Source organism: Lepidothrix coronata, unplaced genomic scaffold, assembly GCF_001604755.1.
Source record: "Lepidothrix coronata isolate B3197 unplaced genomic scaffold, Lepidothrix_coronata-1.0 Scaffold176, whole genome shotgun sequence".
Lineage (NCBI taxonomy): Eukaryota > Metazoa > Chordata > Aves > Passeriformes > Pipridae > Lepidothrix > Lepidothrix coronata.
Window position 1 is genome coordinate 1,955,373 of NW_016690356.1, and position 24,063 is coordinate 1,979,435.

The 24,063-nt window shown below is 47.5% G+C and overlaps 2 protein-coding genes across 2 annotated transcripts; both read left to right on the forward strand.

The window, feature by feature from the left end:
* Window positions 1-3,469: 3,469 nt before the first annotated feature.
* On the forward strand, window positions 3,470-9,310 carry SNRPA1 (small nuclear ribonucleoprotein polypeptide A'). The gene is made up of 9 exons (XM_017830339.1): window positions 3,470-3,634; window positions 4,266-4,413; window positions 4,914-4,992; window positions 5,324-5,370; window positions 6,078-6,180; window positions 6,695-6,774; window positions 8,039-8,114; window positions 8,480-8,573; window positions 9,151-9,310. The coding sequence occupies exons 1-9, from the start codon at window positions 3,553-3,555 to the stop codon at window positions 9,207-9,209; spliced, it is 768 nt and encodes a 255-aa protein (XP_017685828.1). The 5' UTR covers window positions 3,470-3,552; the 3' UTR covers window positions 9,210-9,310.
* Window positions 9,311-9,747: 437 nt separating this feature from the next.
* On the forward strand, window positions 9,748-15,828 carry VIMP (VCP interacting membrane selenoprotein). The gene is made up of 6 exons (XM_017830227.1): window positions 9,748-9,853; window positions 9,965-10,096; window positions 11,616-11,722; window positions 12,847-12,936; window positions 13,027-13,102; window positions 15,019-15,828. Exons 1-6 carry the CDS (start codon window positions 9,748-9,750, stop codon window positions 15,096-15,098), a joined length of 591 nt encoding a protein of 196 aa, XP_017685716.1. The 3' UTR covers window positions 15,099-15,828.
* Window positions 15,829-24,063: the final 8,235 nt, after the last annotated feature.

Sequence of the window (24,063 nt, forward strand, 5' to 3'; positions counted from 1 at the left end):
TGCTTGGGCACGGCTGGGTGTGTTCTCTGGTGTGGGGGATCCTGTGTGAGCTGGCAGGAGGGCTTGCTCCCCTTTCCCACTCATACAAGGAACATCCTGAGCCCCCTAGTTCCCCACTGCAGTTCCCAGCAGCAGGGGAATTGTTCCCTGTTGGCTGTCTGGGGAAGGAGAGGAGCCGCTGGTGTGTTGGGGAACGGAGGGAGCTCTGGAGCCTTTTGTTTTTCATGTTGGTTTTGCAATGTTTAACCATGGGCCAAGTGCCCAGGGTAGTGTCTGGATATCTGAAACTGAGCTTTTTAAGTGTGAAAAAAAGAAAAGAATGGAGCCCTCCACAAGGGAAGATCCTTTCTCAGAGATGTGCTGCTATGGGCTCCTGCATCTTGTAGGTCTTCACATTTATCAGATGATAAATGTGAATTAATCACATGCAGGGATTCCTTCTCTTGCCTGAGGATTCCCCTTTCGGTCTTGGGCCAAACCAGAGGTCAGAACTGGGGTGAAATGCTCCTGTCTTCTGCCCCTGTGGTTGTAAAATACCAAACTTCATTTTTGTTGCTGTGTTAGTCAGAAAAAAGGAGCTGTGGCTCAGGATTACTGTGTCAGCCTTTCAGTTCTCTGGCTCACAGCAGCCTGCCTCTAAATACTGCTTCTTGGTATATTTAGATGTACTGAAATGCTAAAAAAAAAAACAAAAAAGGAAAATGTTTACTCTTATATCCCTGACATAACTTAAAATACACACTGGGGGAAGCAATGAAATTTAAGATGACCAGTCTACGGCAGCCTCAGTTTTATCCTACTTTCTGCTGCTTTCAAGCCTGCCAGGGAAAGAGAAACAAATTCTATGCATCAAGTTTATGCAACAACATCAGCTTCCAGCCTTTCCCTCAGAAATCATTCTTGTAAAGTAATAAAATTCAGATTATTTCTCCAAGCTGTTGCAATACTTGCTTGGAGCTATTTAAGTCTGGCTCTGGTGTGCTCAGAGGATCAAAGTGGCTGTGTCTTCAAGATAAATGCATATTTAGGCAATTTATTAAAGCTCATTTCTCTATTGTCTCCTGGCACCAAAGCTAAATCTATAATAGCTGTTTTCTGGAAAATCTTAGTGCAGCCTGACTCCTCGTTTGCTGCTTGGCTGTGAGGCTGCATCCACGGCCATCTGCCATTGTGCAGTTGGCAGGTGGGGAACACACATCTTAAAAAACATTGCTTTGACTTTCCATTGCAAAGGAAGGGCTGTCGAGAGCTCTTGTGAAGCATCTGAGCCCCAGAATCCGTCTGCTCTCAATTCCAATTCCACCAAGGCTGTAGGGCTGAGGCAAACAGCTGCATTGTGCCGAGGGAGAAAGGCCCGTGTTTTCTTTGGCCTTGTCAGAGGCAGGACCTGCTTTCCAGAAGGCTGAAAAGAGTCTCCTTTTAACAACTGCCTGAAATGACTAAAGACTGTTGTCTTTCCCACTGCATGATGCCTGAGTCACGTACAACAGTGCTGCTAATTCCTAGTTTTTTCTTGTGACAGCTCCCTCTTGTTCTTGTTCTCTAACTGCTTTTAAACAAATGCAGATGTTACCAAAGCCTGGCTCTACGTGCTTTCGCTTGGTGAGGGGGTTTTACAGGAGGGAGCACAGGAGCTGCCTGGCCCCAGCTGACCCCTCCGACACTGCAGTCCTGGGGAAGGAGCCAGGCTCATGCTCAGGGTGATGCTCCAAATGCTCCCAAAGGAAAAGTATGAGCCATCACTCTGCAGTGCCAAGTGTGGCTGCAGTGTTTAACCTATTATCACATCCTCTGGGTTCACAGAAATGTCATGGCTTGTGAAAAATGTCCTTCCCTCGATAGCAGTGGGTACAGGAATCCTTCTTCCTCATCTCGCTCAGGGAAACCTTGAGGGCTGGGGAAGGATTTCTCCAGAAGCAGTGGCTTGGTGACATTCAGCAGGTTTTGGGACTGGGGGATGGCTGGCTGCTTCTTTTCACATGTCACCTTCAGTCCAGTCATCCCTGTGGTTCACCCAACTCCAGAGCCCTCCTGCCACCAGCTGAACCTTCCCCATGGAACCAAGTCCCTCCGCCACAGGCAGAGCCATCTCAGCTCCCCTAGCACTACTCCCAGCTCTTTCTTGCTGTTCTACGCATTCCTAAAGCAGGTAAAGGGGATGCAGTGACATCTGAAAGCACATTTCATCTCACAGATAAAGGATGAGTGTCATGCCATAGCCTGTGTCATGTTCCCAGCCCATCACAGCATCTCTGAGACCAGGAATTCCTGTGGAAGTGACAGAGCAACTGCTCCAAACACTGCAGGAGGAAGGTGCTTATGGGCAACACGATGTCCAAGAGCAAAGGCTGAGCTGCTGCTTGGAGGGAGAGCACCCAGAGCTGTGGCTGTTGTGGACACCATCCTGGCTGTGTGGCAGGAGGGGAGCAGCAAGTGTTGGAACACAGAATTCCACTGGCTGAGCACACAGTAGCCAGCTGTGTCTGAAGGGAAGCAGCCCACCTGCTGCCAGTCATTGTGTGAAGCAGATTCCCAGCCCACTCCACCTGATTTCTGTGGATAAATCCATGCCTGGCAACACCAGAAGTTGGGAGGGAACTTCTGGTGGCACCCTTGTGCTGCTTTAGGCACTGTTGATGGCAAAGGCATGTCCTGACTGGGTTTGGTGATCCATGGCTCAGCTACCAGGGTGGGGGCTGGCCCTGGGAAGGAGAGGGATGCCCAAGATAGTATTTTGGGGGTTACTGGGGGGTCTGTGTCACCCCAGGGATGGTGCTTTGGGGAGTAGTGGTGGGGCCTGTGTCACCCCGTAGATGAAGGGGATGCCTGGGATGGGGCACTGTGCCAGCCCAGGGAAGGAGGAAGATACCTGGAATGGGGTTTTGAGGGGTTTGGAGGGGGTATGTGTCACCTCAGGAAGGAGGGGTATGCCTGGAATGGGGTACTGGGAGGGGGGTCTGTGTCAGCCAGGGAAGGAAGGGGAAACCCAGGATGGGGTTTTGGGGGGTACTAGAGGGCCTGTTCCAGGCCAGGTATGAGGGGGATGCCTGGGATGGGATTTTGAGGGGTTTTGGGGGGTCTGTGTCACCCCGGGGAGGAAGGGGATGCCCAGGATGGGGTTTTGAGGGGTACTGGGGGGGTCTGTGTCACCCCGGAGATGAGGAGGATGCCCGAGAGGGAGTTTTGGGGCGTTCTGTGTCAGTCCGGGTAGGAGAGGAATGCCGGGCATGAGGCACTGGGGGTCTGTGCCAGCCCGGGGATGAGGGGGATGCCCGGGATGGGGTTTGGGGGGTTTTCGGTGGGTTTGTTTCAGCCCGGCGATGAGGGGGATGCGTGGGATGTGGGGTTTTGGGGGGTTTTTTGGGGGGGTCTGTCTCATCCCGGGGCGGGGCCGGGGGCGGGGCCGGGGGCGGGGCGGTTCCCGCCGCTCGCTGTCTCGGCGCTCGGCCGCGCGGCCTGGGCGCGCTCGGCGCTCGGCGCGGTGTCCTGAGGCGGCGCGCGCGGCCTGTGGCGGCGTGAGGGGCCTGTCGGGGCTGTCGCGGGGCTGTCGCGATGGTGAAGCTCACGGCGGAGCTCATCGAGCAGGCGGCGCAGTACACCAACGCCGTCCGCGACAGGGAGCTCGACCTGCGCGGTGCGCGGGCCCCGGCGGGGGCTGTGCCGGGAAGGGGCCTGCGGGGGCGGGGGGCTGAGGGCTGGGGGGGTCCCTGGGGGGGGCCTGGGAGGGTCTGTGGTGGATCCTGTGGTGGGATCTGGGGCTTTCCGTGGGAGGAGGCGCCGCAGCAGGTTGGGGAGGGGCTGCAGTTGGGGACTGGGGGGGTTAAAGAGGCTCCTCTGTCGGGGAAACGTGGGGAGAGGTGAGGGGGGAATTCAGAATTATAGGGTCGTTTGGGTTGGGAGGGAATTTAATTATCTCGTTCCATCCCCCAGGGAGGGGATATTGGGGGAAATGTGGGAGGAGGGTGCGTTGGAGGGGGTGGGATTTGCCCCCAGCACGGGGGATGTGCTGCAAAGGTGAGGGGTCACATACAGGGAGGGGCTTGGGGTGTCTGCTGAGGGAGAGGGATTGAAAAAGCCACGGGGGCTGTTGTTTGAGAGGAAAAGTTTGGTCTGTGAGTGATGTGGAGTAGTCAATCCCGAGGTGTTTTGACTGAGACTTATCAGCATCCTCGGTCCATCCAGACGTGCCCCCCACACGCTCTGCTTTGCTCTGTTCTGCTCTGCTGTGGGCACCACCTGATCCCTGCCTTGGCCTCTCTCCCCAGGCTATAAAATCCCAGTGATCGAGAACTTGGGAGCCACTTTGGACCAGTTTGATGCCATTGATTTCTCTGACAACGAGATCCGAAAGCTGGATGGGTTCCCCCTGCTGAGGAGGCTGAAAACTCTGCTCATGAACAACAACAGGATTTGGTAAGGGGCTGTGTTTGGGCCAGGTGGGACCCGGGGGCAGATGAAGATGCTCTTGGGAGAGAAATGTATGTCACTGTCAGTGCTGGGTAGGTGCAGAAGTGTTTGTTTTATGGAAATAAAATAGAGGTGCTGTATAGGCTCTCTGATTTTCCTTCCTCTTCCGGTGCAAAAGTCAGTCTTTGTTTTTCATCCAGGAAAACGAGGTGCAGAGTTTGAAATTTGGCCAGAACTTTAGATTTCTTTAATCATCTCCATAAAGAGAAGAAAACAGGGACACCTGCAAGTGCACGAATTTAAATCCGATATTGCACCCAGTGCTCTGGTATTTATTGCCAGCTTTGTTATGAAAAGTGTTGTAGTGAGTGCTCACCCAAACTTCTGCCAGTGCCAGACTGGGTTGTTTCACAGGGCAGTCCTCTGTGTTGTCATGTTTCTGTGTGTATTTTCACCACTGCTAATCCCTGGCCTAAATTAAACCTTTGGTTTTTGTTGTTCTTTAGTCGGATCGGGGAGAACCTGGAGCAGGCTCTGCCCAGCCTCACAGAGCTCATTCTCACCAACAACAACATTGCTGAACTGGTAAGCTGTGGTGCAGGATAAAGCTAAACAACCTTAAATTTGTGAGTTTTATCTTTCTAATTAACCATTTTGCTGAGAGTAGTGCCATGTGCTTTAGGTAGTAGTTGGTTCTTTTTCTTTAGAGTAATATCACGTGGGTTTGGTAGTAATGGTGAACATACTTTAATGAACATGATTTGCAGCTTGCACAAAGCTTAGTAAGTTTCCTGTTAAAATTCTTGCAATACTTCTAATTAATCTCTAAAATAGATAAGAGTTCAGGAACTTTGTTTTCAAATATTTGCTTTTTCACTAAATGGACTTAAGATCTTGCTGTGCTCTCGTTACCCAGGGTGAACTGGATCCATTAGCAACTATTAAATCACTGACTTACCTGAGGTATGTAATCCTAAAAAGAAAAGCTGCTCTTCCTCTGGTGTTTGAACTCTGCTGCTGGCCTGGCTCTTTGCTTTGGTCTGGAATGTTCTGCTTTTTATGAGCTGTGACAGATCCTTTATGTCTAAAAATTGAATTAATAAACAACGTTTCCACTGCGCTTCATAAACATCTGGTATTTAATGTCTGAGGCTTTATGTCACTGAGAAGTTGCTGGACCAGTGAGATGTAACATCTCTATAAACCAGCAAGGGCTGAGGTAAACTTGACCTTTAAAAACCTAAAACCAAAAGGTTTAAACTTTTGGTTGTTCCAAAATACTTTAAAATATGTGTAAGCAATATTTTTTTGTAACCTTACATTTGATGTGAGGGACAAGAAGAAAAGTAGTTTGTCCTGTGATTTTTTCAGTTGATAAGTGTCCAGGTGGGAAATGCAGTGATTCAATTATTTATTTGGGTTTTTTATTCTTATTTTGAGGTTGTTCTTTATGTCCTTCTTCAGTAAAATCTACTTATTGATGAAGTGCAAGTTTATACTATCGTTTCCATTATACTGAAGAACTGTCACTAGGCTTTTTTAGTGGTGTTATTTGTTGTCTGTTACAGCAAAAGCTACATGAATGCATTTCAAGTAAATGAATGTATTTCAGTACAAATGTATTTTAAAATATATCAAGGACTTCTTTATAACCCTTATTTACTTTATAGCGTTTTAAGGAATCCTGTAACAAATAAGAAGCATTACAGATTGTACCTAATCCATAAAGTTCCCCAGGTCAGAGTGCTGGATTTTCAAAAAGTGAAACTCAAAGTAAGTCTGCCTTCTTTTGATTTACCACTTTTTTTTTTTGCATTCTTGAAAATTCCTCACTAACAGAAAGCTTTTTGGCATAGCTGTAAATTTTATTGAAACTCTTTAAGTGGCTCTAAAACACGCTCCTTGTTTTCTTTCATGGTTTCATTCTGTTAAGGATATAGTCTGTTTAATTATGTGTAATTAATTTTTAGTGCCTTTGTTCAGTGTTATTCTTTTCTGTCCCTCTGGTATTGGTAGAAGACAGACCTCTAGAGAAAGAAATGAGCAATCACACAGAGCCCTCAGCTCTCGGTGAAGTTGAATGTGGGAAAGAGTTTAATTTTAAGAGCATGAGGTTGATACATCTTTGAGCTTTTTGGGCAAGGTTTATCTGCTTGTTCTTACATCTGGTCCCCACGTACCAGTTTCAATGATGAAGATGAGCCAAAGTGTCTTTTCTTGGCAAAGGCAGGAGCTTTGCAAACTGTGATGTTCTCAAATTAACTCTGTGTGTGTGGTATCGCTGTAGGAGCGACAGGAGGCAGAGAAAATGTTCAAGGGCAAACGGGGTGCACAGCTTGCAAAGGATATTGCCAGGAGAGCAAAAACGTAAGATAAAATACACAAATTTACACTGGCATCCTCCTTCAGAAACACCACTTCCTTTGTGTGCAGTATCAGGCAGAAAACTGCTTGGCAGGATGCCTTAAAAGCTTTGGGAGCCAGAAGTGCCTTGTCCAAGCACCCCGAGTTTTGGATGGTGGTGAATACATCTCAGGAAAATCTTTGAAAGAGATCTTTGGTCAGGGTGGATTCATTAAAGTCAACAAGCAGGAAACATGCATTTTATTTTTTCTTTTTGTTATTTAAGTGTAGAGAGGTGGCCACTGTCTATTTTATGTTTTTTTTCCCCTAGATGATTAGTTACTAAAATTGTTTCTTTTACCTAGGAATATAAACTGTAAAATCTGCTGGAGTTATGAGGATAAATGCAGATGAAAATCTTCAGTTAAGCTATTACAAGTATACGTTTATTTAGTTTAATTCTTAAGTTGTACATCATATGTTTTGTTTAATCTTTGATCAGCCTATTTGGAAATAAGAATTCAGATCACGTATGTCAACAGCATTTCCAAATTCAGAGTTAAATAAAAAAAATGTCTTGAACTTATGTAGCATTTAAAGCTATAATAGATGGACTCCAGCTTTAGTTTGTGAGTGGAAAGGAATTCATATCTGTGATGGTTTTAGAACAAGCAGCTGATTGAACTAAGTAGCTCAATAAACATGAGGAAAACCTTTCTATAGCTGCAAGAGAGGTTGCAGCACTCTGGTGCTGGGTCAGCAGTTCAGGAATTTCTTTCCAGCTCTTTCTATTTTGACATAGTACAGATTTTTCTCTTTTTTTCCCTTAAAGCAGTAGCAAATAACCTTTTCCTTTGGAGTGTTAATATGACACCCAGTCTAGCATAGGCTTTAATATATTCTGTTGCAGTATGTCATTAGACACACAAGAATAGGAAACTCAGTTTGAGTTACTCTTTGTTTATCCACCCTGCTTTTGTAATGGCAGCAGACCCTCCTGAGTGTTCAACAACATCCAAATCGAAGAGCTTTTGTCAACTGCCTAATTAATAGCTAAGTTCTGCCTCTCTTTTTGAGCAGGTGAAAAGATGGGGGGGGGAATGGGACAGCAGGACAAGGTGCTGGTGTTTCTGAAGGAGGCAATTCTTCACTGTATCAGTTTGTTAACAAAGATAAGATACTACACCTGATTGAATGAAATGCTTCCAAACCCAGTTTGGAAACATTTCAAGTTAGAGAAGCACCCGCTCTTCAAAAAGTCTAAGTGGTCTTTATTTTTCCTTTGAAGCTTCAATCCAGGGGCTGGTCTGCCAACTGACAAAAAGAAAGCTGGGCCCTCCCCAGGGGACGTGGAGGCAATTAAGGTAAATGTGTCAGGAGAAAAGTGGAGGAGAAAAACTGTCTTGGATCCAAACTGAACAAATGTTTCCTTTGTTCAGATAGATAGATCAGTGTGTCCTGACTTTGGTTTAGGTGCTTTTTCTGTAATTTTTCTTCTGACTTACCTGTTTTTTGAGAACTTAAAATGAAAGTTAGTCTGAGCTTAGAGTTCTCCCAGGGGAGAGCAGTTTGTTTAATAAGGAGAGAAGCAAAATTGTACTTAGAATTTTCTAGAACTAGGATTTAGTAGAACTTTCATAGGAGCTTGGAAGAAAATCCTGTTTCTTATGTTAATTCTGAGCAGAGCGAGGTGCTGAGTGTGAAGATTCACTGTGTTCTGTGTTTTCAGGCTGCCATAGCAAATGCCACGACTCTGGCTGAGGTGGAGCGACTGAAAGGTTTGCTGCAGGCCGGGCAGATCCCTGGCAGAGAGCGAAAATCAGGTCACTTCACTTCTGTTACTCTTGTTTCCCAAACAGAATCCACCTTTCTGATGCTTTATGCAATCTCAGTAGGGACTTACTAGAAAAGGACACTTTGGGAGTTGAAAAGCTCGTTTTAGATGAGTGTAACTATCATCAGAAGGACTGTGAAGCACATCCTTTACTCTTAATTGGTGTAGGATCTGCCTGGCCTCGAGTGCAGCTCAGGGCTGTTACTGTACTCCCTCCAGAGCAGGTGCCAAACAAGGCACTTTGCTGTATTGGATAGCTCCAAAAATATTTTTTAAATACTTTAAAAATATTTTAAAAAATGAGATTAATTACAAAGTCCATCTGGACTCATGCTGAGTGTCGGTGCCTGGGGTGTGGGTGCAGCAGTGAGTCCCTGGAGCTCTCCAAGCACACACAGCCCATGGCAGGGTCCACATGTCACCTGTTTGCTGTGTGTCAGTGCTGCTTGGATTTTCCTTCCTAATGTTTTTAAGAACTCCCATTATTACTCCTCTTGTGCAGAGGGGCGGGCAAAGAACATCAACACCTGTGGCAGCTGCCCTGAAACTCTGTCATATCCTTTCAGGCCCCTCGGAGGATGGCGAGGAAGAAATGGAAGAGGACACGGTGCCCAACGGGTCGTAGCCGGCTCTGGTGCTGCCCCGGAGCCCTTTCCTGCCCCACTCGGGGCCCATCGCCCCCGTCCCTGCACATTTCGGTGTCCAATAAACCAACGGTCCCTTTTTTTCCCCGTGGTGCCGCGAACCCTTCCCGGGGCGGGCGCGGGGCGGGCGGGACCCTCTGCGCGCCCTCATTGGCCGCCGTGCGCTGCCCCTTTGCTCTCATTGGCCGGTGCAGCCGTCATGTTACCTCACCGCGCTGCCGCGGTGGCGCGTCGCTTCCTGGAGTTGGCTGCGGACGAGGCGGTGATTGGCGGAGCGGGGCGGCGCCCGGACGTGAGGCAGTGACGGACAGGGCGGTGATTGGCGCTGGGGCGGTGCATGGGGACGTGGTTGGCGCAGGCGGTGACAGACGGGGCGGTGATTGGGTCAGCCGGCGGCGGACGGGGCGATGATTGGTGCAGCGGGAAGCTCCTGAACGTGAAGCCTTGACGGACGGGGCGGTGATTGGCGCGGGGGGCGGGGCCCGGCTCAGGGGCGGTGCCGGACGTGAGGCGGCGGCGATGGCGGCAGTGCTGGAGCTCGGGGGCGACGGGGCCGCGGCGGGGCCCGGGCCGGGCCCGGGGCCATCGTTGGGCCGCGGGGGCCTGGAGGTGCTGCAGCACACGGGTGAGGCGAGGAGGGGCCGGGGGTGCGGGCGGGGTGCGGCGGGGCCGAGGGCGGGGCCGGGGGGCCGGTTACCGCGCGGGCCGCGCTCACTCCCGGCCTGTCCTCTCGCAGTGGCGTCGCTGCTGTCCAGCTATGGCTGGTACATCCTCCTGGCCGCCGTCGCCGTCTATCTGCTCGTGCAGAAGGTGTCCCGGAGCCTGGCGGCGCGGTCGAGCGGCCCCGGAGCGGCTGAGGCGGCGGAGGGTGAGTAAATACAGTAAAATAAGGCCCCGCGCCCTCCCCGGGGCGGTGTTTGTGCCCCTCCGGGTCCTGCCGGCGCTGCTCGGTCCGGGCGGGGTGTCTGACCCTGCTCGGACCCACACGCGGGTCTGGAGTCAGTAACTGCCCAGAAGAGGTTCGGTCCTGAGGGATGTCCATGGGGAGCGATGCTCGGGATAACAGCGTCAGCCCACTGTGAGGGAAGAGATCGCTGGGAAAAGCTGGACCAGGAGAAGTGTTTTTAGAAGGTTCTGAAGAAAGGGCTGTGTCCCCAAGGGACGTGTTTGGGAGTGAAGGAGCAGGGCGCTGCAGGGCCGGGGAACAGCTGCCCCTTGGTGGTGCAGGAGCTGAGGGAATGGTGGCTAAAAGCTGTTGTGGTCACTTACCAGATAACTTTCAAACTTACCAAACAAAACCAAAACGTCCAAATCTAAACCCAGGGGAAAATATTAACATTCATTTTTTATTAGTATTCATTATTTTTCTTCAAATTAGCCCTTCCCAGTTCCTGCTCTGGCAGCGCTGTGTACATTTGGGGTGTAGCAGCCTCCTGCCTGTGTTATCTCAGTGAGTGTGGCACAGGTTGCAGGGCTCACACAGTCAGGAGCCTGCTGTAAAGCACAGCCTGTGCCTGTGGATCTGCCAAGTTCACGAGTGCTTGGCACTCATCCCTTTGGAACCTTGAACGCGGGGCCCCAGAAAACCTCCCTTGCGTGCCCTTATCCCACTGCTGTTCTTTTGTGGTGCTAATTAAGTCGTGGTTTAACTGCCAAAACTGCCTGTAAAGTGAAATTACTGAAAGTGCTGACATTTGTTTTACATAGTCATCACTGGATGGTGCAAACATATAAGGAGGCCAACAAATGGGGAGATACTTCAGCTGCTGGGGAAAAAGGAGAGCAATATTTGCCTTTTTTGGGGTGTAATTTCAATTTTGATTTCTCATAAAGGCCAGTCATGAAGAGAAGTGGTGACTCAGTGTAGATTTTCCGAGACCTCCAGGTGTCTCTGGAGAGATGTGTCGTGTTTGGAAGTGATTTCTGTGCTGGTGGGGTGTGTTAAATCCACTGCAGCACTGACACAAGCAGGACCTTTTGTGAGAAGGAGTAGGAGTGAATGTGGGCTGGTTTGCCTCATCCTTCTGCGTAAAAGAAGTTCTCTGGGTAAAAATGGGATCCCTGTCAAGCCTGGGTGATATTTCTGAATTTATCTGTATCAAACAAATGCTTCAGAAATAGAAGCAAGTACCCCAGAAGTGTGAAGTTAATTTTTTATGGGTTAGTTACATCATTGTCCTTATTAATTAAAATCCTGCTTTAGAATGTGAAAGCATGATGAAATTTAAATCAGCATATAATTTACTGTAAAAGATTAGCTGGAAACTGGACTTAAGCTGTGATTTTCTGCAAAACAGATGCAGGGAGAGATGTGAGCCTTTCCTTGTTATAATTCTTTAAGGAGATCATCTAGAATTTACTTTGCAAACTCTTTCCCCATTTCCTAGAGCCTGATGTGGTGGTAAGAAGGCAGGAAGCTTTGGCAGCAGCTCGCCTCAGGATGCAGGAGGAGTTGAATGCACAAGCAGAAAGATACAAAGAAAAACAAAAACAGGTAACCAGAGAGTGCTTCTTTCTTTAACTCATAAATTTGTCATCAGGTACTTTGCTGCTGTTAAAGAAATTATTATTTCATGTTAGATGCAGACAAACAGGAGACTCGTTTTCTCTGGAATGTTGATGTAATTCATCTCTGTGAACTTGCTTCTCCACAAGTGATTGTGTGCCAGGGTCACTGTGGGCCTGATGTTGATTTTTCCCCGGGTAAATCTGTACCTGCAGGGACTTAGTTGTGTGTGCAGTGAATGGCTGCAGGGGATTTACTGGCATTTAGATTAATTGTACCACTGCATACGTGTGTTGTTTGTTCTTAATGGTAAATGTGGGTGTTTGTACCTCAGCATTGCTGCAATTTAAGGGTTTGAATTACAGCTTGAGGTAACAAAGAATACCAGATTGCTGTGTGGGGCAGGGCAGAGGAGTGGGTGTGATCAGCAAGTTAATCCCACCTCTTCTGTTTAGATTAGATGTTAGGAAGAAATTTCTCCCCGTAAGGGTGGGGAGGCCCTGGCACAGGTTGCCCAGAGAAGCTGTGGCTGCCCCTGGATCCCTGGAAGTGTCCAAGGCCAGGTTGGATGGGATTTGGAGCAACCTGGTCTAGTGGAAGGTGTCCTTGTGTGGAACAAGATGAGCTTTAAGTCCCTTCCAATCCAAACCATTCTGTGATTCTTAACCATTAATTTATTTGGTTTTGTGGATAAATTTCTCTAGAAGAGAGCTGGGAGAGTTGTTGGTAATGAATATTGGGATGTAAATATGTAGCTGACTCTCTTCTGAGGAGCCCCACGTTGAGCATTGAATTCCTGTCATAGGCAATATTCTTTACTTAGTACTTTTTATAGGCTCAGGATTTAAGCTTGCCACTTGGTTCTGTTTTACTTTCAAAATGTTTTAAAGCATCAAGTGGCCAAAAGAAGCTGCAGACACAGTCTGAGGAGGGGAACATCCAGACACATACTGAGGAGGGGAAGATGTGGGTGTGTATAAAAGTAAATGCTTCCATAAGCTCAGAGTTACTGCATCACGTAAAGGTGGATCCCTTGGGGTTTGATGAGTCTGTTGTAGATGTTTCTGAGGATTCTGTTTTGAAATCTTGTATGTCCTGGATTTTTTCTGTAGCTTGAAGAAGAGAAGCGGAGGCAGAAGATAGCGATGTGGGAAAGCATGCAAGAGGGGAAGAGCTACAAAGGAAACCTGAAACTGAATCAGGTAACAACCCTGTTAATCAGGTCACACTTGTATTTATGTGTTTAAATTAACTGAAATTCACACTCAGTAACTTTCTGCTTCTCTGAACAGCAAGAAGCAGAGTCTGGTGCCTCCACCTCAGCAGTCCCGAAATCTAAACCAAACAAAAAGCCTTTGCGAGGAGGTGGTAAGTGTGGGATCCTTGAGACACCCTGAGCTTGAAACAGAGCATTTATGCAGCTGTGTCCGTAGTCATTGCACAGACTTTTTGCCTTCTTCAGTGAGGAAACAAAACGTGCCTTACAAATGAGCTCTGTATCTCTGGTCAGTTGGTCTGCTCTGCACTTTGTGCAAAAACCTGTCAGGAAGTTTTTGTGGTGCTTTTCCCCGGGAAAACAGTGCTCCAGGTTTTTTGTTAATGCTTTTTCCATAATTTACTGAGATTTTTGTTACTCAAATTGCAGGTTTTTACAATATTTCTGGGATGCCTCCCCCATTATTGTAAAAGCCCAATAATTTAATACCTGCTCTGTCTTTCAAGCACCCATAGCATGAGCGAAATGCTGGAAATAAATCTGTAGATGTGTTACGTAGATTCAGGAAGATGAAAGACTTAATTATGCAAAATCTGACCTTATTTATCAGCTACCACAGTAATGACCTATTGAATGTGTAAATCCTGCAGAGTTTATCTTATCAACTGTCACAAAGCACCAGAAGGTCTCACCATTAAACTCACTGTCACCTGCTGAAATCGCCTTGATGGATGAAATGCTTTCTATGGCCTCACGTTGCCCTTGTCGGGCTCTTTGCCGTACACTGGCCATGCAGGCAGTCTCCTGTCTCTCCTCTCAGCCCAACAGCCTGTGCCTTACCTGCAAATGCTGCTTTGGGTATATTTTAATTACAGTTTTCCATAGTGGAGTGGATCATGTAGACAGCCTTAATCATAGCAGGCTGAAAAGGAAAACCCACTTAGCACTGTCACTTGATTAAATGTATAAAAGCTGCAGGTTCTTGGTGAAACATATTAAACCTCAATAATACTGGAGTGATGAAATTTCTGCTTTGAATATTTTTTCTGACATTTGAAGGAATCAAGAAGTGTGATGTCTGATTCTGTCAGATACCTTTGATAGCTCTCACATGGGATATTTACCTCCCTGGGGGTAAGCAAAGTGTGGGTAATAGCTGTGCTGAGAACCAGGATCAGGGCAGCTGGGCTGAGGCACTTTTCCAGCTTTTATCTGTCCTAGTTTAATCCTAAGCAAAATCTTTGCTTAAGTAACCAATTATAGAGTTAAAGGTCTTGGATCTTCTCATGAGGTGAAAGAACCATCTGCACTGTTCAGCTGCTGAATTAAGCTAGAAAGTGAAACTTGGCTACTCTGAGAAAACAAATTTCGAAGATGAAGGTGATGCTGGGAGTTTCAGTGGAACATGGAAACCTGCCTGGTTAACAGTGCTACTACAATGTGAGTTCTTTGCTTTGTGCAAAACAAACTGAGGACATTTGCCAGGTTGTATCTTTCTGAGTGTGTCCTGAAATGAGGTTACCCATGGTTGCAGCATTGGGATGTTCAACTAAAGTGTATTTGCCTTACTGCCTATGCTTGCCTTTTCAAATTCTCTAAAAAAATACCTTGCACTAGTAATGAGTGGATTTACCTTTTGACCTTCAGAGTATTCCATGCAGGTCTTATTTAAGTCCCTGACCATTAGGGCTCTTAGAAAACAGTTACACTCCCACAGTTTACTGTAAAAGCTGCTGTTACTTCTCTGTTTATCCTGCAGAGCAGCACTACAGCTTTAGTACAGACTTAGAGAAATCAAATGGTAATTAATTTCAATTTAATTTAATCCAAATTGATCAAATTAAAACACAAGTGTTTTGCAATGGCTTTTACTGTTAGCACTACAAAAATAAGCCCTCTCAAGTGTGGATATTTTCTCTGCTTTCATTTTCCATAAAATGCTGCCTATGTAGTAATTATGAACGAGGCGTAAATAATGGTGACATTTATTTTTGGTGTTCCTTGTGTGCTGGTGAAGGGCTGTGGAGGATGACTGTTAACACGATGGATTTCTCTTCTGTATTCCCAGGCTACAACCCACTGTCTGGAGAAGGAGGTGGAACGTGTTCCTGGAGACCAGGCCGGAGAGGCCCGTCAGCAGGTGGATGAGGTTAACCTCCCTAGTGCCCCATAGCACTAGCAGGCTTGATCTTACCCACTGTCTAACTGCGTAGAGGTTGCCTGTCACAGGAACTCCTTTGGGGCTGGTTTAGTGCTGGTGGTCACTTAAAACAACCTTTTCCAAACTGCATTGGATGGTCCTACACAAGAAAGATACCTGGTCCTCTTACAGAGGACAGAGAAACAATTCCAGCATAATCAGTTAATTTTCACTCTTCTATAGAGAGGGAGCTTAGTCTCCAGCCAAGGTGAATCACCTGGAATTGGTAGATCTGGGCTCTCTGGCTATTCAAAACACTGGCCTCAGGCAAATTTAATTATCTACACTCTGTTTACCTCTGTAAAATGAGGATATTAACATATGTTACCAGATCTACTGTGTTTGTCTGGAAGGTCCTTTAGAGATGAAGGATATTATCATTGGCAGACACTTTGAATTTAGGCAGAGGGACTTTCAGGAAAAACACAGGTGATCTGACAAGCACCACGGATTTGCACTGAAGGCCAGTTATTGCAGAAGAGTCTCTGTGACAAGTCAGCTTGAATGATGTTTTCCTCATAAATGGTAAACAAACCAGTGAGGATAACTGATTCTAGACATGCTAGACAGCAGATGGGGGGGGTTCTTGCTATTCCTTTTTTTTTTTTTTATTTCAACTGCTTTGTAAAAACAAGACACTGTTAATATTAAATATAATTGCAAACAATGATAAATCTAGTATTTACAATCTCGTGGTTTTTCTACAGTATCTTTTCACAGAAGGCAGGTGTTCTAGTGCAATAAATGTGTATAAAGCAGGATGGGAGATGAGATGACCCTGCTGCCAGGTTGTGCAGCACCCAGGCTGAGGGTGGTGAGTGCTGAGCTGAGCTCTGGCCAGTGAATGTGTCACACTGGCAAGTGAGGGGCTGCAAGGAATAAGTGTGTGGTCTTCATCCTTCTGGTGTATATCCAGATAGAACTGCTCATCATAACTGAGCTTTGCAAACATCCCATCCCCTTGATTCACTCTCTAGCTCAAAATGCAACAGACAGATAAAATCCAGGCTGTCTTTGGAAAAGAGTGAAACAGTCCCTGTCAGCAAAGGACAAGTGTCCCTGTGTCCTGTTACTGAGCTTGTTTGTAGGCATTGGAGTGTGTACCAGTGTTCCTTGTGGCTTAGGGCTGCCTGAGCATGTTTCCAAAGACTTGCTCTTGGAATCCTTGTGTTCATCAATAGGTACAAATGCCAACTTTGAATATACTGTTCATGTGCATTAGATATTCACTTGACTATAAATGTAACAGGAGCATGTTACCAGTGAGTTTTAAAGTTGCCAGATATTGAAATGGAAAGGCGAAGAGCCTTTTGCTTTAGACCTCAAAGTGTGTGTTCAAGTGTGTGGAGAAGGTGAAGTGGGAATGCTGTTGATGTTCCTATGGAAACTAATTTTCATTTCCTGGCTGTTGTCCATTTTGGTATGTAAACTTAAATTTCTATCATTGTAACACAGGTTGGTGTATGTAAGCTCAGATTTTAATCTTTAACAAGGCAAAAGAAAACTAGAGGTGGGGAAAGATATTTTCAAGGTCTGAAGATTCCTCCTCAGGAAAGAGGACTAAGTTGTAATCTCACTCCTGCCTTGGGGAACATCTTCCCCTTGTGCTGGGGAAACAGGCAACAGACTGATGTGTTGTCTTCAGAAAAACAGCTGGGGGAGGTTTGTCTTAATGAAGCAGAAATCCTTGTGCTGATAAAATGGTTAGGATGGGTTGATTTAATTCAGTAAAAACATTTTAAGAAATAAGCAGGTCTGGACTGAGCATGTGCTAATCTTTCTCTGTGACTCAAGACTTGCTTCTGGCTAGGACTAGGGATATGGCTTTTTGCCCAATTTTGAGATTTATTAGGACATACCCAGTAAGAATGAAGTGATTTACGTGTTTCTGGAAACTTCAACCTTCTCTCTCCCTTTTTTTTTTTTTAATTTTAATCCTCAAGTTCCTAAATTTTTCTTGATCAGACACTTCTAAGCTATTAAACAGTGTGGGAGGAAGAACCTCAGTTTGTAAAACTTCTTTCTTGGCTCATAACCTGCACAAGATGGAAGGGTTTTTCCTCTGACTTCAAATGGAAAGCTCTCCCGTGATCACAAACATTATGGAAAGGTGGTTGCTTGCTGCTTTATAGCTTAAGAGTGAAGCATGCAGAAAGCATTAGGTGAAAGTGAACTATTTAATGAATCCATTGTTCCTGCTTTGGTATGAATTCCCAAGAACTTGAATTATGAAAGATCATATTAAAAAGCCTTCAGGAGATTTCTTTTTCCCCCCACTAGAGCAGTTATGCAAGAAGCCTCTTGCTCTACTAATGCAGATGCTCTGGAAATACCTTTATCTGGAAGAAGCTGGGTAACAAACTTAAGAGTTAATTCGAGGCTATTAAACAGCTGTATAATGGTATTTAACCACTGAAGAGTAATGTATTTTGGGTATTGAAAAATCCTAGATCAAGCAAGTGTTCAGAGGCACAAAATTCCTGAAAATGTGCAGCTAAGTATTTTTTATTGCTTTTGGATGATTTATATGCTGGAGGAGCAGAGTTTTTTGTTTTCTTTAAGTTGCAGATGAGATCTGGTTTGTGCATAGTTCTCTTAACTATTCATCAAGAGATACAGCACTGGAGTTAAAATGAACAAAAAAACCCTGTGTTGTCACACTCATAAAATTTATTTGGCTTTATTTATGCCTTTCAAAAACATTGTGAAATGAGGGAAAGATTTTAAGAGAGATATTGTGTACTTGGGCTTTTAAAAAAATATGTTGCTTATGCTGGAAATTTTTAATAGACAGCAGAAGATGGACTTGGGGGAGTGAGGGCAATCAGGGAATCTGTCAGCAGAGCTGTTCCCAGGCATTCCAGAGTTATCTGTGTGTTAATCAAAGATCAGTGTGAATGAAAATGATAATTACACCTGTATCTGCAAGGAACAGCTGCCCTTGCAGAGTCTGAATGCAGGTGTGGGATGCCAGTACTAACAAATTTCATCTGCTGAGTTTTATGCAGGTCTGTACTATTTTGACTCAAAAAGGAGTTGGGCCGTGCTCAGACTCTGCTGATACTCAGCTCAGGTGTTTAAATTAGGGTGTTTTTTCTTGGGTTTTGTCTTATTCCACTCTCTAGAAGATGACCTCACATTCCAGAGCTCTGTGAAGGAGGATGGCATCCAGCCTGACAGTCTCCTGTACATTTTACCAGCAGCCCTGTGGTTACTGGCTGCATCTAAAACCCCTGACGCTGTTCTTTCTGCCTCCTGATCAACCAGGTTGCTCCCTTCTATGGGTGATTGTGGTTTTGCAAGCCTTGCTGCACATCAGCACACATCTCTGCATCAGATGGATGAATTTTGCCCTTGTACAGGCTCAAAAGTGGCAGCTTTTAAGGGATCAGTTTAGCCAGGAGTGGGGCTCAGTGTGTTTCTCTCCACGCTGTTGCTGAACACTGAAACTATATAATTTCCAGCTGTAAAAAAAAGCTGGTCTAGACTTGGATGGGCTGAAGCCTTGGGTTTTTCTTCCCCCCCCTCCTTCCTTTGTGGAATGAAAGCTTGGCTTTTGAAACAGTTCTGCAACCACAAAGGAAAAGCACACGGCTGCTGGCTGGGTGGTGTCCTGGCCCGGCTGCACCGTTGTAGCTGATTTTGTGGGAGCTTCCAAGCCAGCTGTTCCACGCCTGACACACACCCTGCCCATATTCCCAGCTCCAGAGCCAGCAGCTTCAAAAACTTCCGTTATTTTTTTTATGAAAACCCGATGTCTGCAATGGGATAGGTCCCCTCAGCTCAACTTTGGGGGGGAAATGCACATTTTCGTTGCAGGTTTCTGTTGCGAGGCACTGGCAGGTGGGCAGCTGCTGTTCTCATGTATTTATTCCTGTCATCATTTGTGTTTTGAAAAGCACTTTCAGCACAGAGCAGGATCTCCACTGATACATTTTCATTCCTCTGTCTGTGTCTAGTTTACTGATAGTTTGCTGATCAAGGTTCTCTCTGTGTGCTGGCTGCCAAGCTGAGCTTCCGAGCTGGTTCTGTGAGTAACGGTCATGCAGGAATGGCAGGGAAAAGAACTTAGAAAATTATATTTAAAGAGAATGGAAGGAAAATCAATATCCTGAAATACCTGGCCTTTCAGTCTAGTTCTAGTGCTCTGCATTAAAATGGGGAGTTACTGTTAGCTTGGCCTAGAAGATGCACTTTGAAAAAGCCAAACCTGGGTCCTAAAGCTTCATCTCACACTAGAGGGGGTAACACTGCCTGTAAATTCCATTTCATGGGTAATGTAATTGCCACTTCTTCAGCTGTTCTGCATTTTAGGTTATCACATCTTGATGTTTGCTTTTTAAATACACGTTCTAGACTTTTCCAGTGGTTTGTTGACTCGGATCTGGCGGCAGCACGTTAAAAACAGATCACCTTCCCCTCCGTGCTGCAGAGCTCGAGTGCCTCTCCTGCCACCCAGGCGATGAGACCTGGAGGCTTGAGCAGACGCCTGAGGGGCTATGTGGGGAGCAGGAGGGGTTTCCATCACCTCCCAGAACTCCCGAGTCCTAACTCGGCCCCGGGAAGGCGGAGGCCGGTGCGCTGCACTGCGGGGCCGGGCCGGGCGATGGCAATGTCGGGCCGGCTTTGAGCAGGAGCGAGTGGTGACAGTTCTCCCTCAGCCCCTTGAGCGGGCACCTTCTGAGTCATTCGGCTGAGAGGAAAGCCTGGGTCTGGTCTGTGGCAGGACCAGAAGAGGATGGGGAGGGAGAAAAAGAAGTGGGTTCTGGAGCTGGGGAAGGAGTTTCTGCATCATTTGGGAAAATGCAACGGTACTGGAAATACTGTGACAGAGACAAATGCTGCTGGTTGCCCAGTGAGATTTTTTCCACCATGAGTCTGCTACCTTGAGTATATGAAATATGCTCATTTTCCAATGCCTGGGCAGTTTTTACAGTATAAGTTTAAGTACTGGAACATTCATAATTAAAGTTTCTGGAGCATTCGGGAAGTAGTTCACTTCTTTAAGTATTATTTTAAAATGTGGTAAAGAGTGTATATTGTAGAAGGTACATCCTGCAAGTATTGGAGTGGGCCCATCGGAAATCAAAACCAATGGGAAAGAAGTGGTATAATATAAGATAGTCCCTTTTTCCTCTACAGGGCAGAGTTTCCTCTGTGGAAGAAACTTTTTTCATTTGGTATTAAGGTTCTTTATTCCAAAAGGATGAGATCTATTCTGTATGCACACACACACACCCACACCAACTCCCCGCCTCAAGGACTTGGCTTTTTCATTGTTTAAAAATAGGATTACTGTTTTGTTAATCTGATTATGAATCTAAACCATGTGGGCCTGTCAAGTGGGCTCTTGCTGGCTGGTCCGGGTGCTAATCTCGCTGGAGTGAGTGGGATGGGAACATGGAGAATGAGCACACACAATGTGCATCCTCTGCAGATTTTGGAGAGGTCTCAGAATATTTCCTTAAGCCATCCCACATGGAATAGAAAACACGCTGCATAAAAATGTGCTTATGCTTGTATACAGTGTTAGATGAGAAAAATACCATGCCTTTAATATATAGGAGCCATAATATATAGTGTCAACTGTTTATTGAGACTAAGAGCTGTATTAATAGGGAAGGCCCTTAAAGTTGATTATGCAGTATGACCCTTCTCTGCCATCCAGATTAAAAACATACTTAGGCAGGTAACAGCAGGGTTATATTTCCACTGGAAGAACTAAGCTATTCTCTTCAAGTTTTCCCTTAATCTGCTTTTTTTCCAATAGTGGAAACAGCAACTGCTGTATGCAAGAACAGGGGAGGGGGCAGGAGCAGTAGAAGGGGCATTTGCCTGCCAGCACTTTGGAACGTGAGTTTGGCACAATAAGTGACATAAAGGGAGGCACTTGGATGTGCTGTGGGAGCACCACGGTGTTCCCAGGTGCCATCCCCTCCTTATAGCTGGACATCTCGGCCCTACAGCCAGGGGTGTGATCTCGTGTGGTGACAGCATGAAGTCTGACAGTGCCTCCTCTCCAGGTGGCACCAGGAAATTGCCCCTTCCTTCTCCTGCCCCTTCCCCAAGTGTTCTCACCCCCTGCATTGAATAGCTCCAGGACTGTGATTGCTGTGGAGGTTCAGGGGGGTGGGAACATGCCGAAGGGGAGCTCGGGGCTGAGGAGATCTAACAGGGCAGTGTGCTGCTCTGCTTCATCATTTCCATGTGTGCTGAACTTGCACGGAGTTTTCAGTTCTGATGACTAACTTCTTTTCTCTGTGGGAAGAAGCCAACTGACAGCTCCCCAGCCCCAGCCCCAACCTTTCTCTTTTTTTATTGCCTTTTAGCCACGCTAGCTCTGCCTTTTCCTGTAATTCATAGGCCACAGTGGCTTTCCCTTGAATCAGGAGTTTTTTACAGCTGATTTGGAGCACGCAGAGCGTAATCCTGTTCCTGCTTATGGACTTGCCACATGTGCCTCTCTTGGAAAGGAGTGGCCTTACTTTTTATTTCAGCTTGAACGACTATTGGTGTCCTGTATTTTAGGCTTGTGGGGAGAGGGGAGCAGCAGAGTTTGGTGAAGAAGCTTTTCAAAGGGGACTAAAAGATCCATATGTGCAGAGCGGCACAGGCTGAGGATAACCCCAGACTTCATGGAAAGGGATCAGGGTACCCGTAGTTAGAAATAATAGTGAAGCATTGCAAACCCTGGGAAATAGAAAGGAATTACAGTAGTGGTTGGGAAGGGGGTGGTAAGGACAGTCCAGCTGGCCTTTGCCAAGCAGTGGTGCTCCTGCCCTTCCCTCTCTTGACCCACCTCGTGTATTCCAGTTTGTTCTTCCTTTCCCTCTTTCACCATTTATTTCTTCTCTTTGCCTTCCCACAAACACACATCTCAATACCTCTGTGTTCTGCTCATGGGCAACCGAAAGGAAAACTGCTCTTTTTTTCCTATTCATTGCTTGATTTCTTATCTAGTTTCTATTTATCTTTAGTTTTATGGTTGTTTATTACCATAAATTGTGGTGGCACTTTCTTTCTGTTCTTTGTTGCTCCTGACATCAAGAGTTCACCGGTGCTGACCTTGGTATGAGGATTGCACCATCAGAAGAGCAATAAACCCCCACAAAAGCATTGTTTTCAAGACATGTCATCGAGTTCTTTAGAAAAGCAGATTGTCTTACTACTTGCTCAATCCCAGAAGTGATACAATTACTTGTGATACATGGATCATAAAAATATTTTAGGTATGGCTTTCTTTGGCTTATTAATGTAGAGTATTAATTTGTTAACGGCTTCCTGTCTTGCAACTGTTCTTGCTCAAAAGAGCAGGCTGCCATTACACCGAGACTTTTCTTCTTCTCAGCTTGTTGTGGATGACATCATGATATAAATAAAATGCAAAATGGCAGTTGGAAATGCCGAAGTGGGCAGGAAATGGAAAAAACCCACAATGATAGCCAGGAGGTCAGTGGGTTGTACTTGATAAGTTTCTTCTGTTAAGACTGGAGGGTTTTTTTCCTGTGAAATGTGAAGGTTTTGGGGCTGCAGTGTTTGAAGCTGAAGCGCTCTGTAGATGAAAAGCACGTGGAGAGTCAGTTTGGACAAAAGAAAAAGAAATCTTCGCTCAATAAAGTCTTCACTCTTGAGCAGTCGCTGTAGCCTGCGGATGGAAACAGACTGACCTATTTCTGGTCGAGTTAATTAGCAAGGTGGGAAAAAACGGAGGGCTGCCTGTGCCTTCATTCCCTGGCACCAGGGCATGTGCTGCAGGAATGCATCAGTGCCAGGCAAACGGGGCTGGAAGGCTGCTCCTCCCCACCTGCCTCCCCTCTGGCTCTGCGTGTGCCGTGGGGCAGGGCTGGGGCTTGGGCAGTAGGAACCCCGACCTGGTGCCTATCCTGAGTCAGGGTCCCAGTGTCCCAGTGCCTTCCCATCCTGGACTGAAGGGCTGGTGTGCCAGTCCTGGCCCCTGAGCCAGGGTTCTGCCCTGGGGTCTTGGCGGAGGGTGCTGGGATGCCTGTCCTGGGGTTATGTCCAGGGCATCAGTCCCCGTCCCCAGATTTCGGCACCCGTGTTCTTTTAGCCTCCTGTCCCAGCCTCTTGATCTGGGCAGCTGGGCTGATGTTCTGGTGTGCCAGTCCCAGGGTCCCAGTGTGGGGTACTGGATCAGGGTCCCTATCCCCTGTGTGGGATGCTGGGTCAGGGTCCCTGTCCCCTGTGTGGGATGCTGGGGCAAGGTGCTGGCCCCTGTCATAGAACAACAGACTGGTTTGGGTCGGAAGGGACCTTAAAGTTCATGTCACACCAACACCCCTGCCGCGGACAGGGACACCTTCCACTGGACCACGTTGCTCCAAGCCCCGTCCAACCTGGCCTGGCACGCTTCCAGGGACGGGGCGGGACGTCCCGCTCCAGGGTGGGGCTTTGCGAGCCGGTTGCCGGTCCCACCGCGGCTCCCGCTCCCGCTCCCCTCCTCCTCCTCCATCCCATCCCCTCACCGGGACCCCCGCGCGGGGTCCGGGGGCGGCCTCGGGGGCTGCACCCGCGGCGGCCCCGCCACCTCGACGGCGTCCGGGCGGGGCCAGGGGCCGCACACGGCGCCTGTGCCGAGGGGCAGGGCCGGGGAGGCGGGCGGCCCCCCGCTCCCCTCCCTCCGCTTCCCGTCCCTGCCCCTTCCCCCATGGCGGCGCTGGGCGCCTCGGCGCGGCTGGCGGCGGCGGCGGCGCTGTGAGCAGCGGGGCCGGGCGGGCATGGCGGGCCGCGGCCGCCGCGCCTGGCTCAGCGTCCTGCTGGGGCTGGTGCTGGGCTTCGTGCTCGCATCGCGCCTCGTCCTGCCCCGCGCCTCCGAGCTGGCGGCGGCGGCGCGGCCCCACCGAGCCCGCCCGCAGGGCTGCCGCCCGCCGCCCGCCGCCGCCGCCGCCGCCCCGC